This window comes from Crotalus tigris, unplaced genomic scaffold (assembly GCF_016545835.1).
Source record: "Crotalus tigris isolate CLP2741 ecotype Arizona unplaced genomic scaffold, ASM1654583v1 scf7180000023723.778456, whole genome shotgun sequence".
NCBI classification, from domain to species: Eukaryota; Metazoa; Chordata; class Lepidosauria; order Squamata; family Viperidae; genus Crotalus; species Crotalus tigris.
The window spans coordinates 308,176-320,923 of record NW_024100141.1 but is presented as its reverse complement, the minus strand read 5'-3'; the positions used below and the strand labels follow the sequence as shown (position 1 = coordinate 320,923).

General features: G+C 44.3%; 1 protein-coding gene across 1 annotated transcript in view; it reads left to right on the top strand.

Annotated features, from left to right (window-relative positions):
• Positions 1 to 12,748, top strand: part of LOC120297976 (double C2-like domain-containing protein beta) — a 202,759-nt gene that overhangs the window by 99,352 nt on the left and 90,659 nt on the right. The window contains exon 10 of the mRNA XM_039321257.1: positions 8,100 to 8,179. Coding sequence (XP_039177191.1) covers positions 8,100 to 8,179 — 80 coding nt within the window. The remainder of the gene's footprint in view (positions 1 to 8,099; positions 8,180 to 12,748) is intronic.

The following is a 12,748-nucleotide window of genomic DNA, read 5'->3' as shown; positions in this document are numbered from 1 at the left end:
TTACTTCTTATTCCAGGTTGCTTCTTTCCTTGGTCAGTTTCCATCCGTGGTTTCTTGTTGCTTTGAAGAACAGCTTGACTCCCTCTTCTTTGGGGCAGCCCCTGGGATACTGGAAGACTGCTATCCTGTCCCCCCTCGTCCTTCTCTTCATTAAACGAGACATACCCAATTCCAGCAGCCGTTCCTTATATGTTTTAGCCTCCAGTCCCCTGATCATCTTTGTTGCTCTTCTCTGCACTCTTTCTGGAGTCTCAACATCTTTTTTACATCGTGGTGACCAAAATTTGTAGATACTCGCCCCATAAACTCAGCCGTGGATAGTTTTTCATCAAACCGCCACCCTCCCAAAAATACGGGTGGCCTTTTCCGTGCCGGGCACAGTTTTCACGGTATTTTGGTTCAAAATTTAAAGCTGGCTTCTTGCAGATGGCCTTTATCCATGAACTGCGGCTGAGATTCTGTGATCTGGAAAAAAAAAAGGACCAGGCATCGCACATTTTAATTGAATTCACCTAGTTTAAAAGCAGAGCAGTGAACCACAGGCCAAAGCAGAAGAAGCCATGTTCAGTTCTGGACACCACATTTGTAGAAGAACATCAGCCGATTAAAACAGTTTCGGGGGGGGGGGAGGAATGAAGATTATACAGGCAGTCCTCGACTTATCACAATTCATTTAGTGACCATTCAAAGTTACAATGGCACGGTTGCTGGAACTGGCTCAGATTTTATCTTCCTGGGGTCCAGGATCACCACAGATGGGGACTGCAGCCAAGAATTTAAAAGATGCTTGCTCCTGGGGAGGAAAGCTATGACAAATCTAGACAGCATACTAAAAAGCAGAGACGTCACCCTGCCAACAAAAGTGTGTATAGTCAAGGCCATGGTTTTCCCAGTTGCAATGAATGGCTGTGAAAGTTGGACCATAAGAAAGGCTGAGCGCTAAAGAATTGAGGCCTTTTTTTTTTTTTTTTTATTAAAGAGTTTTATAAATTTTACAAAAAATAAGAAACAATACAAAAACAAAAAACAACATATACAAATAAAAAACAAACATTACCCAACAAAACCCCCCTTCCCCCACCCCTACCCAAACCCCCCCTTCCCCCCCCCAGGACCTCCCAGAGCAGAATATAGGCTTAATTAAAGAAAAAGTTAAAAAAATTTATAAAAAAAAGAATATAAAATAGAATATATATATATATATATATATATATATATATATATATATATATATAAAGTTAAAAATTATGAAAAAACTATATATTTTTTTATATCAAATTTAAATTGTATGAATTTTATCCATTTATCCCAAACAGCAAGAAATTTCTCTTGCGTTTGTCCCTTTAAGAAAGCCGAAATCTTTGCCATTTCCGCCAAATGAGACACTTTAAGAAACCATTCCTGCAATGTAGGCAAAGATTCCTTCTTCCAATATTGTCCTACTAACAGCCTTTGTCTAACAGAACTAACAGAATGGAGGCCTTTGAACTCTGGTGCTGGAGAAGACTCCTGCAAGTCCCTTTGACTGCAAGGTGATCCAACCGGTCAGTTCTGGAGGAGATCAACCCTGACTGCTCTTTAGAAGGCCAGATCCTGAAGTTGATACTCAAGTCCTTTGGCCACCTAATGAGAAGGAAGGACTCACTGGAAAAGGGCCTAATGCTGGGAAAGATTGAGGGCAAGAGAAGAAGGGGACGACAGAGAATGAGGGGGCTGGATGGAATCACTGAAGCAGGAGGCGTGAGCTTAAATGACTCCAGAAGATGATAGAGGACAGGAAGGCCTGGAGGAACGTTGTCCATGGGGTCGCGATTGGTCAGACACGACTTCGCAACTTTAATGAAGAGGACAAGGGGCGACATGATAGCAGTCTTCCAATATCTCAGGGGCTGCCCCAAAGAATAGGGAGTCAAGCTATCCTCCAAAGCGCCTGAAGGCAGGACAAGAAGCAACGGATGGAAACTCATCAAGGAGAGAAGCAACCTAGAACTAAGGAGGAATTTCCTGACAGAACAATTAACCAGTGGAACAACCTGCCTCCAGAAGTTGGTCAATGCTCCAATACAGGAAGTTTTTAAGAATAGAATAGAATAGAATAGAATAGAATAGAATAGAATAGAATAGAATAGAATAGAGCTGTTTGTGTGTGTGCGTGTGAAGATCTGCAGTTTTGTTTTTGATACTTCGAAAACAAGCCCGTCTCTTTTACGGCTTGAATTTCCCTGGGTTAAATGGGAAAATTTTCTTACCTTTTTCCATTCAGCCTCTGTTGGGGAGAGTCAGCCAAGCAAAGAGATTCTCTCCTCTATTAAGTCAAGGAACCGACATTATTTTTTTCCTTTCTCATTTTTCGCGGCTCATCAAAGTCGCAAATTGTGTTGAGATGTTCACTGTTCAGTGTCTCTGCCTTATGGCCCTCGTTTCTGCAAACCGTTTTGTTCGCAGTTTTGCAGGTCCTTCCTTCAAAGCCTTTCCCCCAAGACATTAAGGAAAAAAAAATGTAAGGTTTTTTTCATAAATACACAATATTTTTGTAGATGTTGATATTGCTGCCCAGAGTCCCAGGGAGGTTGAGACGGGCAGCTATAAAAATGGAATAAATAACAATAACACTAATAAAGTTGGAAGGTACCTTGGAGGTCATCTAGTCCAGAGGTGGCCAACCTTTTGGCACCAGGCATTGGTTTCATGGAAGACAATTTTTCCATGGACCGGGAGTTTGGTGGGATGGAGGAGGTAGGTGGGGGGGTTCACGATAATTCAAGTGTTGTCAAGGAAAAGTCTTCATCAGAATCCAGTCCAAGCCGGGAATAAACAACATGGCGTAAAATGAAGCCAAACTCACTTAACAACTGTCTCACCTAGAAACATAAATTTTGGGCTCAGTTCTGGTCGTAAGTCAAGGACTATCTGCAAGGGGTATATAAATCCTTCCACCCTCCACCCTGAAGAAGTGAAACATCTTCAAAGAAAACCAAAAAAATCCAGCTGTCTCTTGAAAAAAAAACATCTTTGGGACTCTCCTACAATTGCATGGCAAAAATTGAAATGATTTCAAAACACCCCCCCCCCCCGTTTTTGCCTCGCCTAGTGCCTAAGGCCCTAAGAAAATCCAGCCCAGCCCAGATTATGGGAGACACAACATTTTCTCAGGCAATTTAAATTGCTCCCTCTTCTGATTCTGCCAACGAGGCTCCGTATAATTCCACTGTCTTCCGATCGGAGCAAAGCTTCCCGAGCAGCTGGAAGGTTGAAGGTGACCCCGGAATTAAGTCTGGGAACCCTCAGCGCTGCCTCCCATCCATCACTAATCTGTGCCAGCCCTCACATGACAGCTTAGCTACTTTGGGCAAATTAACCCCAGCGGAGACAATCAAGGACAATGCCGGCCTATTTAAGGAGCCAATGGACCAGGGGTATTTCAGCAGATAGATGGGGTGGGGGGTGGGGGGGGGTGTCTGCCTTCAATTGGACCTTGCTGGAATTAGACTCGATAATATTAAATCACAATATTTTCCTGGGTGCTTCGATGTTTGCTTGCTGGATTTCTTTAAAACAACCTCTAGGCATTTGTTATTTTCAAGAGACTTAGGAATGTTTCCATGAGGACTAGAACCTTGACTAGAACCTCTGTCTGTCTCTGTCTTTCTCTCTGTCTCTGTCTGTCTGTCTGTCTGTCTGTCTGTCTCCCTCTCTCCTTCCCTCCCTCTCTCTCCCTCCCTCCCTCTCCCTCTGTGTGTGTGTGTGTGTCTATGGAGATGCTCAGTCACCCAAATCTTGGTTGTCCCAAGGCAACTGGACTTTCTTGTTTTTCTTTGAAGATGTTTCGCTTCTCCTCCAAGAAGCTTCTTCAGCTCTGACTGGAGGGTGGGGAAATGGAAGGATTTATACTCCTTGCACACAGCTGGTCATTTGCCTTCTTTTAGAGAGTCGTTGAGGCCACTTGGAGGTTTACCTGTTCTAAGAAGGCTGCACACCCATTTGCACCACTCAGGTGACCCTGAGGACATAGGTAACCCTCCAGGTGGCCTCAGTGACTCTGTAAAACAGTGGTTCTCAACCTTTTTAATGCCGCGACCCCCAACCGGTCGGAAGTCGAGGACTACTCAACCGGTCGTAAGTAGAGGACTACTCAACTGGTGCAGCCCCATTTGCAGAATGGGACTTTTGGCGGGCTCAGCAGGGCAGAGACAGCCTGGACAATTCCTATTGGCTTTTGAAAGCCAATAGAATTAGACTCTATTCAAGAAAGCCTATCCTATTGGCTTTCAAAAGCCAATAGAATAAAAGGGAGTAGCACAGCTAAGGAAAAGGGGGGAAAAAATGGCGGACTGCGTTGTTTGGCGACCCCCGTGAAATGGTCGTTCGACCCCAAATGGGGTCCCGACCCACAGGTTGAGAACCACTGCTCTAAAAGAAGGCAGGACTTGGGTCTGGCTAGTCTGAAGAAAAGAAGAAATAAGGAAGACATGATAGCAGTCTTCCAGTATCTGAGGGGCTGCCACAAGGCAGAGGGGGTCAAATTATTCTCCAAAGCACCAGAGGGAAGGACGAGAAACAATGGATGGAAACTGATCAAGGAGAGAAGCAACCTGGAATTAAGGAGAAACTTCCTGACAGTGAGGACAATTAACCAGTGGAACAGCTTGCCACCAGAAATCGTGGGCGCTCCATCACTGGAGGTTTTTAAGAAGAGACTGGACAGCCATCTGTCTGGGATGGTATAGGTTCTCCTGCTTGAGCAGGGGGCTGGACTAGAAGATCTCCAAGGTCCCTTCCAGGTCTATTCTATTCTATTCTATTCTATTCTATTCTATTCTATTCTATTCTATTCTATTCTATTCTATTCTATTCATTATCTCAGGGGCTGCCCCAAAGAAGAGGGTGTCAAACTATTCTCCAAAGGCCCTGAAGGCAGGACAACAAGGAGCGGATGGAAACTAATCAAGGAGAGAAGCAACAAGGAATTAAGGAGAAACTTCCTGACAGTGAGGGCAATTAGCCAGTATTCCAGCTCAATTCTATTCTGTTTGTTCGTTTGGTATTTCTCTTTCTCTTTTTCATTTCTCATTACTAAGTCATTGTTTTGCTATAATTAGGGGACCCGCTGGGAGTCTCTACCTCGTTGCATCAGGCTAGCAATCTGATAAAGAAAGAAATGAATAAACAAACCATCTTTGTGCATTAGATTTATGATATATTTAGCCGCCCCACCGTTCTCTTTCGAGATAATTGCAAAGTTGCATGCAGGAAGGCAAAACAAAAAAAAATAAATCAAAATAATGGCTGCAACTACAAATAGTTCTTGACTTATCACCGGTCACTTAGCCTCTGTTCAAAGTTGTAACAAGCCCCAAAACAGGGAACCATACCCAGTTTCAATCAGATCAATCAGAATAGAGTTGGAAGGGACCTTGGAGGTCTTCTAGTCTGACCCTCTGCTCAGGCAGGAAACCCTCTACCATTCCAGGCAAGTGACTGTCCAGTCTCTTCTTTTGAAAACTTTCAGTGATGGAGCACCCACACCTTCTGGAGGCAGGCTGTTCCACTGGTTAATGGTCCTCACTGTCCGGAAGTTTCTCCTTAGTTCTAGGAATCAGTGGTTCTCAACCTGTGGGTCGGGACCCCATTTGGGGTCGAACGACCATTTCACGGGGGTCGCCAAACAACGCAGTCCGCCATTTTTTCCCCCTTTTCCTTAGCTGTGCTACTCCCTTTTATTCTATTGGCTTTTGAAAGCCAATAGAATAGACTCTCTTGAAGCATGCTGGATGGGGAATTCTGGGAGTTGAAGTCCACTTAATTTAAAGCATGCAGGCTGGGGAATTCTGGGAGCTGAATCCACCCATCTCAAAAGGCATGCTGCCTGGGGAATTCTGGGAGTCGAAGTTCGTAAAGTTGCCATCGTTGCCCAGCCCTGTTCTCTAACAATTAAATTGAAGGTTATCACTGGGGTGATCATGGTTTCCTGAGAGGTGTGGATCAATAATAGTAAACATTGTGAAAGCAATGCAATGATTAAAAATCAAACTATGCTGGTTTTGGTTTTTGATTAATAAGTTAGTAGATTGTGGGAATGCTAGTCTAGATGTAATTGATCTTGATTTTTGGAAAGAAAAGTATCCCGTAATGTTTGGGTTAGTAAGGTCTGATATCCCCTCTATGAGATGAGTCGAAGGCTGGGTTGAAAAACTGAGTTCCCATCAGCGCTTCTTTGAATAAGCTGCAGCGAAGGGTCAACTGGAATGATCAAGGTTCTAGTCCTGGTCGAGGTAGGATTATCAGGTTTGCAGGTGGCATAAAACTAAATGCAAAGAGACTAGAAAATAAAAACAGAATCCCAAAGGATCACGTTAAGTAAAGGGAACGACATCAAAAATGAAGTTTAATGAGCCAAATGCAGAGTTCTTGACTTCGGGTGACCGGTTGCTAGTCCCTGTTGTTTTCTTGGCAACATTTTTAAAAGTGATTTGTTCTTGTCTTCTTCCTGGGGCTGGGAAGGAGTGACTGGCCCAAACTCACCCAGCTGGCTTTATGCCCAGAATTAACAGTCTCCAACTTTCTAGCCTCGGGCCTTAATCTGCACCAAATTAGCTCTTTTATATGCATTAAGGAAGAGTTTTCAAATACATTCTATACCTTTCCCCTCTATGAATATGGAGCCAATTATATACCCGAAGCCCTTCTTTGGCATAAAGCAATCAGCTTTCTGGAAGCTTAGCCTTTACCAGCCTTTCCTGGTTTTTCAAGCATTCACCGCTTCTGGAGGCAGGTTGTTCCACTGGTTAATTCTTCTAACTGTCAGGAAGTTTCTCCTTAGTTATAAGTTGCTTCTCTCTTTGAATAATAATAATAATAATAATAATAATAATAATAATAATAATAATAATAATAATAAATGATAAAATTAAACTGCTCTGGGACTTCAGAATTCAAACAGACAAGCACCTGCAACATAACACCCCGGACTTAACAATTGTCGATAAGAAAGACAAAAAAGTCTGGATAGTGGACGTGGCAGTGCCTGGAGACAGCAGAATAGAGAAAGAGAAAGAACTGGAGAAGATCACAAAATACAAAGACCTACAAATAGAAATAGAAAGACTGTGGCAAAAGCAAGCAAGGGTAGTACCAATAGTCATAGGTGCCTTGGGTGCAATCCCAAAACAACTGGAGCACCACTTGAACACCATTGGCATTGACAAATTCGCTATTAGTCAATTGCAAAAGGCGGCCTTACTAGGAACTGCTTCCATCCTGCGATGATACCTGTAATACCATCAAACATCCACATCTGCCTATCCCAGGTCCTTGGGAAGGACTCGATAGGTAGGCAAAAATGCCAGATCCAGTCTGAACATCTGGCTGATTGTGCGATGATCCATAATAATAATAATAATAGTAAAGTTGGAAGGGAGCTTGGAGGTCATCTAGTCCAACCCCCTGCTCAGGCAGGAAACCCTATACCATTTCGGACAAATGGCTGTCCAGTCTCTTCTTAAAAACTTCCAGTGTTGGAGCAATTTACCACTTCTGGAGGCAGGTTGTTCCACTGGTTAATTGTTCTAACTGTCAGGAAGTTTCTCCTTAGTTCCAGGTTGCTTCTCTCCTTGATTAGTTCCTTCCATCCGTTGCTTCTTGTCCTGCCTTCAGGCACTTTGGAGAATAGCTTGACTCTCTCTTCTTTGGGGCAGCCCCTGAGATACTAGAACACTGCTATCCTGTCCCCCCTCGTTCTTCTCTTCATTAAACTAGTCTCTGAAATTTTATTTACACCCTTTTTTTGCCATTGCCTTCGTCCTAGGGCTGAAACAAAGCGGCTGGCCCAAAATTGTCCGTTGTTTTTGTACCAAAGGCAAGTCTGGAACTCCCAATTTCTAGCCTGTTGCCTTGATTCCTTGCCAGCAACAGCTTAATGGAGCCTCCAAAGACAGTCAACTTTTCAGAGCTAAATCTCCATCCTTCTCCTGCAACCTCACCTGATCCTGATTTTGCAGAAACTTGCAGTTCGATCTTTTTGCTACCATTAACTTATAATTTAAGAGGAAGCAAAGGGACTTTCCTTTTAAGGTACCTGTGTTCTTTTGTTTTTTTTCCAGCTGCGCTGGGGACGTTAGATTTCAGCTTGCTGTACGATCAGGAAAACAACGCCCTTCACTGCACAATCAACAAAGCCAAGGTAGGTATCTACGCTTTTCTGAAAATCTGTCCTTTTCTCTGTGGATCAAACATGGTGCTATTATTAACGTCGGCATCCTGAGCTCATACTTTAGGCCCAGCATCTTCTGGCGTGTAATTTTATGGTTTGGATGTTCGGACTCTCTATTTACCAGTTAGTTTCAAAAACTGTTTTGCAGTGCATGAAGCTTGAAGCTAAGTGATGGCAAAAGAACTTGAGGAGCAGATAACAGAATAAAATAAAGTAAGGTTCTACATTTAGGCAAGAAAAACCAAATGCACAGATATAGTACAGGGGGTACTTTGCTCAATAGTAGTAACTGTGAGAGGGATCTCGGAGTCCTAGCGGACAATCACCTAAATATGAGCCAGCAGTGTGCTGCAGCTGCCAAAAAGGCCAACACAGTGCTGGGCTGCATTATCAGAGGGATAGAATCAAAATTACATGAAGTATTAATACCACTTTACAAGGCCTTGGTAAGGCCACACTTGGAACAACGGCATCCAGTTTTGGTCACCACGATGTAAAAAAGATGCTGAGACACTAGAAAGAGTACAGAGAAGAGCAACAAAGATGATCAGGGGACTGGAGGCTAAACCATATAAGGAAAGGCTGCTGGAATTGGGTATATCTAGTTTAACAAAGAGAAGGATGAGGGGGGACATGATAGCAGTCTTCCAATATCTCAGGGGCTGCCCCAAAGAAGAGGGAGTCAAGCGATTCTCCAAAGTGCCTGAAGGCAGGACAAGAAGCAACGGATGGAAACTAATCAAGGAGAGAAGCAACCTAGAACTAAGGAGAAACTTCCTGACAGGTAGAACAATTAACCAGTGGAACAACCTGCCTCCAGAAACGGTGAATGCTCCAACACTGGAAGTTTTTAAGAAGAGACTGGACAGCCATTTGTCCGAAATGGTATAGGGTTTCCTGCCTGAGCAGGGGGTTGGACTAGATGACCTCCAAGGTCCCTTCCAACTTTACTATTATTGTTGTTGTTGTTGTTGTTGTTGTTGTTGTTATAACAGGATAACGGAAGGGACCTTGTAGGTCATCTAGTCCAACCCCCTGCTCAAGCAGGAGATCCGCCTACACCATTTCTGACAGATGGCGGTCCAGTCTCTTCTGGAAAACCTCCACTGATGGAGCCCCCACAACTTCTGGAGGCAAGTTGTTCCACTGGCTAATTGCTCTCACTGTCAGAAAAATTCTCCTTATTTCTAGTTTGAATCCTTCCTTGATCAGTTTCCATCCGTTGTTCCTTGTCTGGCCTTCATGTGCTTTGGAAAATAGATTGTCCCCCTCAATTTATTTTCCAAAGCACCTAAGGGCAGGATACGAAACAACGGATGGAAACTAATCAAGGAGAGAAGCAACCTGGAACTAACTTCCTGACAGTGAGGACAATTAACCAGTGGAACAACCTGCCTCCAGAAGCTGTGAATGCTCCAACACTGGACGTTTTTAAGAAGAGACTGGACAGCCATTTGTGTGAAATAGTAAAGGGCAGGGGTGTCAAACTCAATTTCACTGAGGGCCACATGAGCATTGTGGTTGCCCTTGGGGGGCCGGGTGGGTGTGGCCAGAGTGAGTGCAGCCTACCAGGTGGGCGTGGATGGAATGGGTGTGGCCTACTGGGTGGGCGTGGCCAGTTCTACATCATCCGCGTCAAGGGTGCCTGTGGGGGCCTGGGCAGGAGTGGGACAGATCTGAGGGTCTCTGGCAGAAGGGGGGGGGGACCAAGGCAAGGGCCAAGGCATGGGCTACCGTGGCAAATGCCAGGATGGCCACCACAAAATTGTACATTGGCTCCCGGCTGGCCTGGGCCAGGGCCAAGGCAGGGGGGGCCGTTCCCTCACTGTTTCCAAGATGGCTTCATGGGCCACATGAAACCACTTTGCGGGCCGCATCCGGCCCCCAGGCCTTGTGTTTGACATGTCTGGTATAGGGTTTCCTGCCTGAGCAGGTGGTTGGACTAGATGACCTCCAAGATCCCTTCCAACTTTATTATTATTACTATTACTATTATTATTATTATTATTATTATTATTATTATTACTACTACTACTGACACTTAACATCAATGTCACTAACTTAACAACTGCAGCGATTCGCTTATGAACAGAGCGATGGTAAAATGGAGCCAAACTCACTTAACAACTTTCGGGTCTCCATTGCGGTCGTAAGCCAAGGACTCCCCCAACAAGAAATGGAGCTTCCACATTTAAAAGGCATTCTATATATAAATCACTGCGTCTGAGCCACTGTCACGAACCGGGCCACGTGACTTCCATTCTCAGCTAGGAATGATTTTATTTTATTTTATTTTCGGCCAACGTGTTGCCAATGTCCCGGCGCGGTGAAAACCGAGTTGCAGAGTTCGACCAAGGAAGGCACACTGTTTGTGGGGTCTATTGCAGAGATCCCCAACCTTTCAAGCACCAAAGACCGGTTCCGTGGAGAGAGGTTTTTCCGTGGATCGGAAGGGTGGCTGGTTATGTGTGCTGCCTTGCATCCCGCGAATGGGGCTTTGCTTGTTTGTGCAACGTGGCAAAGTGGCCTCGTTTCTCTGCCCCCTTTCCCATAAATGGCCCCCCTCCCCTCCCCTGAAAAAAAGAGGAAGGTGGGAAACTGAACATGTGGTGCCGTTCAGCACAAGAGAGAAGGAGGCTTACCGGCTCCTTGCCAAACTCCAGTCCCGGCAAGGGACATGCACATCCCAAAAAACCATGGAAAAATTTGGTGGCAAAATGGGAAGGGATGAGTAATTCCTTCCTTCTTCCCCCCCCCCGCCCCGCTTTCCGTCTAATGTTGGTTCCTGGACCACCCCCTCCATTCCTTTTCTCTTGATCAACATCGCTGCCTGGAAAATTGGCGGGTTGAGCTGTTTTCCACGCCCACCAATTTGGCAGGAAAAAAAGAATTCCCGTTGGACATATTGCTGGATGGGGGGGCGGAAAGGGGGGGGGAGAGTCGGTGGATGGGCGGTGGGCTTCCGTACCGCAGGTCGTCTTCTACTGAATGACTGCAACGGAGGCCCAAATTGTCTGTTGCTAAGCGAGACGGTCGCGTGTGAGTTTCGCTCCTTTTGTGACCTTTCTTGCCGCAGCCATTAAGCGAATTGCGACAGTTTTTAAGAGACTGGAAGTTTTTAAGAAGAGACTGGACAGACATTTGTCGGAAATGGTATAGGGCTTCCTGCCTGAGCAGGGGGTTGGACTAGATGACCTCCAAGGTCCCTTCCAACTTTACTATAAAATTCTACATAGGATCTTTGATGTTTCTGATGGGACGTTTGGTGGTTCTACATAGGATCTTTGATGTTTCTGATGGGACGTTTGTTGGTTCTACATAGGATCTTTGATGTTTCTGATGGGACGTTTGATGGGTCTACATAGGATCTTAGATGTTTCTGATGGGACGTTTGATGGGTCTACATAGGATCTTTGATGTTTCTGATGGGACGTTTGGTGGATCTACATGGGATCTTTGATGTTTCTGATGGGACGTTTGGTGGTACTCTTAAGTAGGACATTTTAGTGATCTTATGTTGGATCCAATAGGTGGCTCCAATAGGTTCTTTTTCTGGTCCCAGATAGGACCTTTGCTGATCCCAATAGGACTTTTGGGGGTCTCAGTAGAAGCCTTGGTGGTCCTCCATGGCATCCTTGGAAGTCGTGATGGCACCATGTCCATCAAAAAGACCTAAGTAGATTTGGTGGTCCTACATAGGATCTTTGGTGTTTCTGGAGGGACGTTTTGGTAGTCTAAATAGGACAATTTAGTGGTTCAATGTAGGACCTGTCGTGGCCCCAGTAGAATCATGGCTGGCTGGGGAATTCTGGGAGTTGAACTCCATTCGTCTTAAAGCTATCCAGGTTGAAAAACACTGACTTTAGAGCAGGGGTCTTCAAACTTGGCCCTTTTATGATTTATGGACTTCAGCTCCCAGAATACCTCAGCCAGACATGCCTGGCTGAGGAATTCTGGGAGTTGAAGTCCACAAATCATAAAAGGGTCAGGTTTGAATCTGAAAATTTTATAACACAAAATTTGGAGCAATTTCGGGGCCTTATTTACAAATTATGGGTGACATGATTCCAAAGTTAAATTTCTCATTAAATTGCTGCAGAAGCTAGATTTAATCCCTGAAATATCAGAAATGAAATTTCTAATAGAAGAAAAACATTAAATTTACACTGAATATTATACACAGAGGAAAAAAAACAGGTATAAAATATTTTACCGGGACTGTATTCTAGCATTGATTGCTAAAACTGATCGCTCAGGGTTTGTCAGAACAATTTTTACCAAATAAACAATTCTAAAAATTGAATTTCTTTTCCAACCTGCTACTTTTAGCAAAATGTTACTAACCCTTGGATTCCTGTATTAAACTACACTTGGTAACTGCCTCTGCATTTCCAGTTGGAAAGTACATACCGTTCCTTCCACATAAAAATGTTTAATTAAGGTGTGGGAGTGCACTTTGATGTCCAAAATAGCTTCCAATTTCCAAAGTAAACTTGACATAGAGTTGAACTGCACTTGGAAGCCATTTTTAGAAGATAA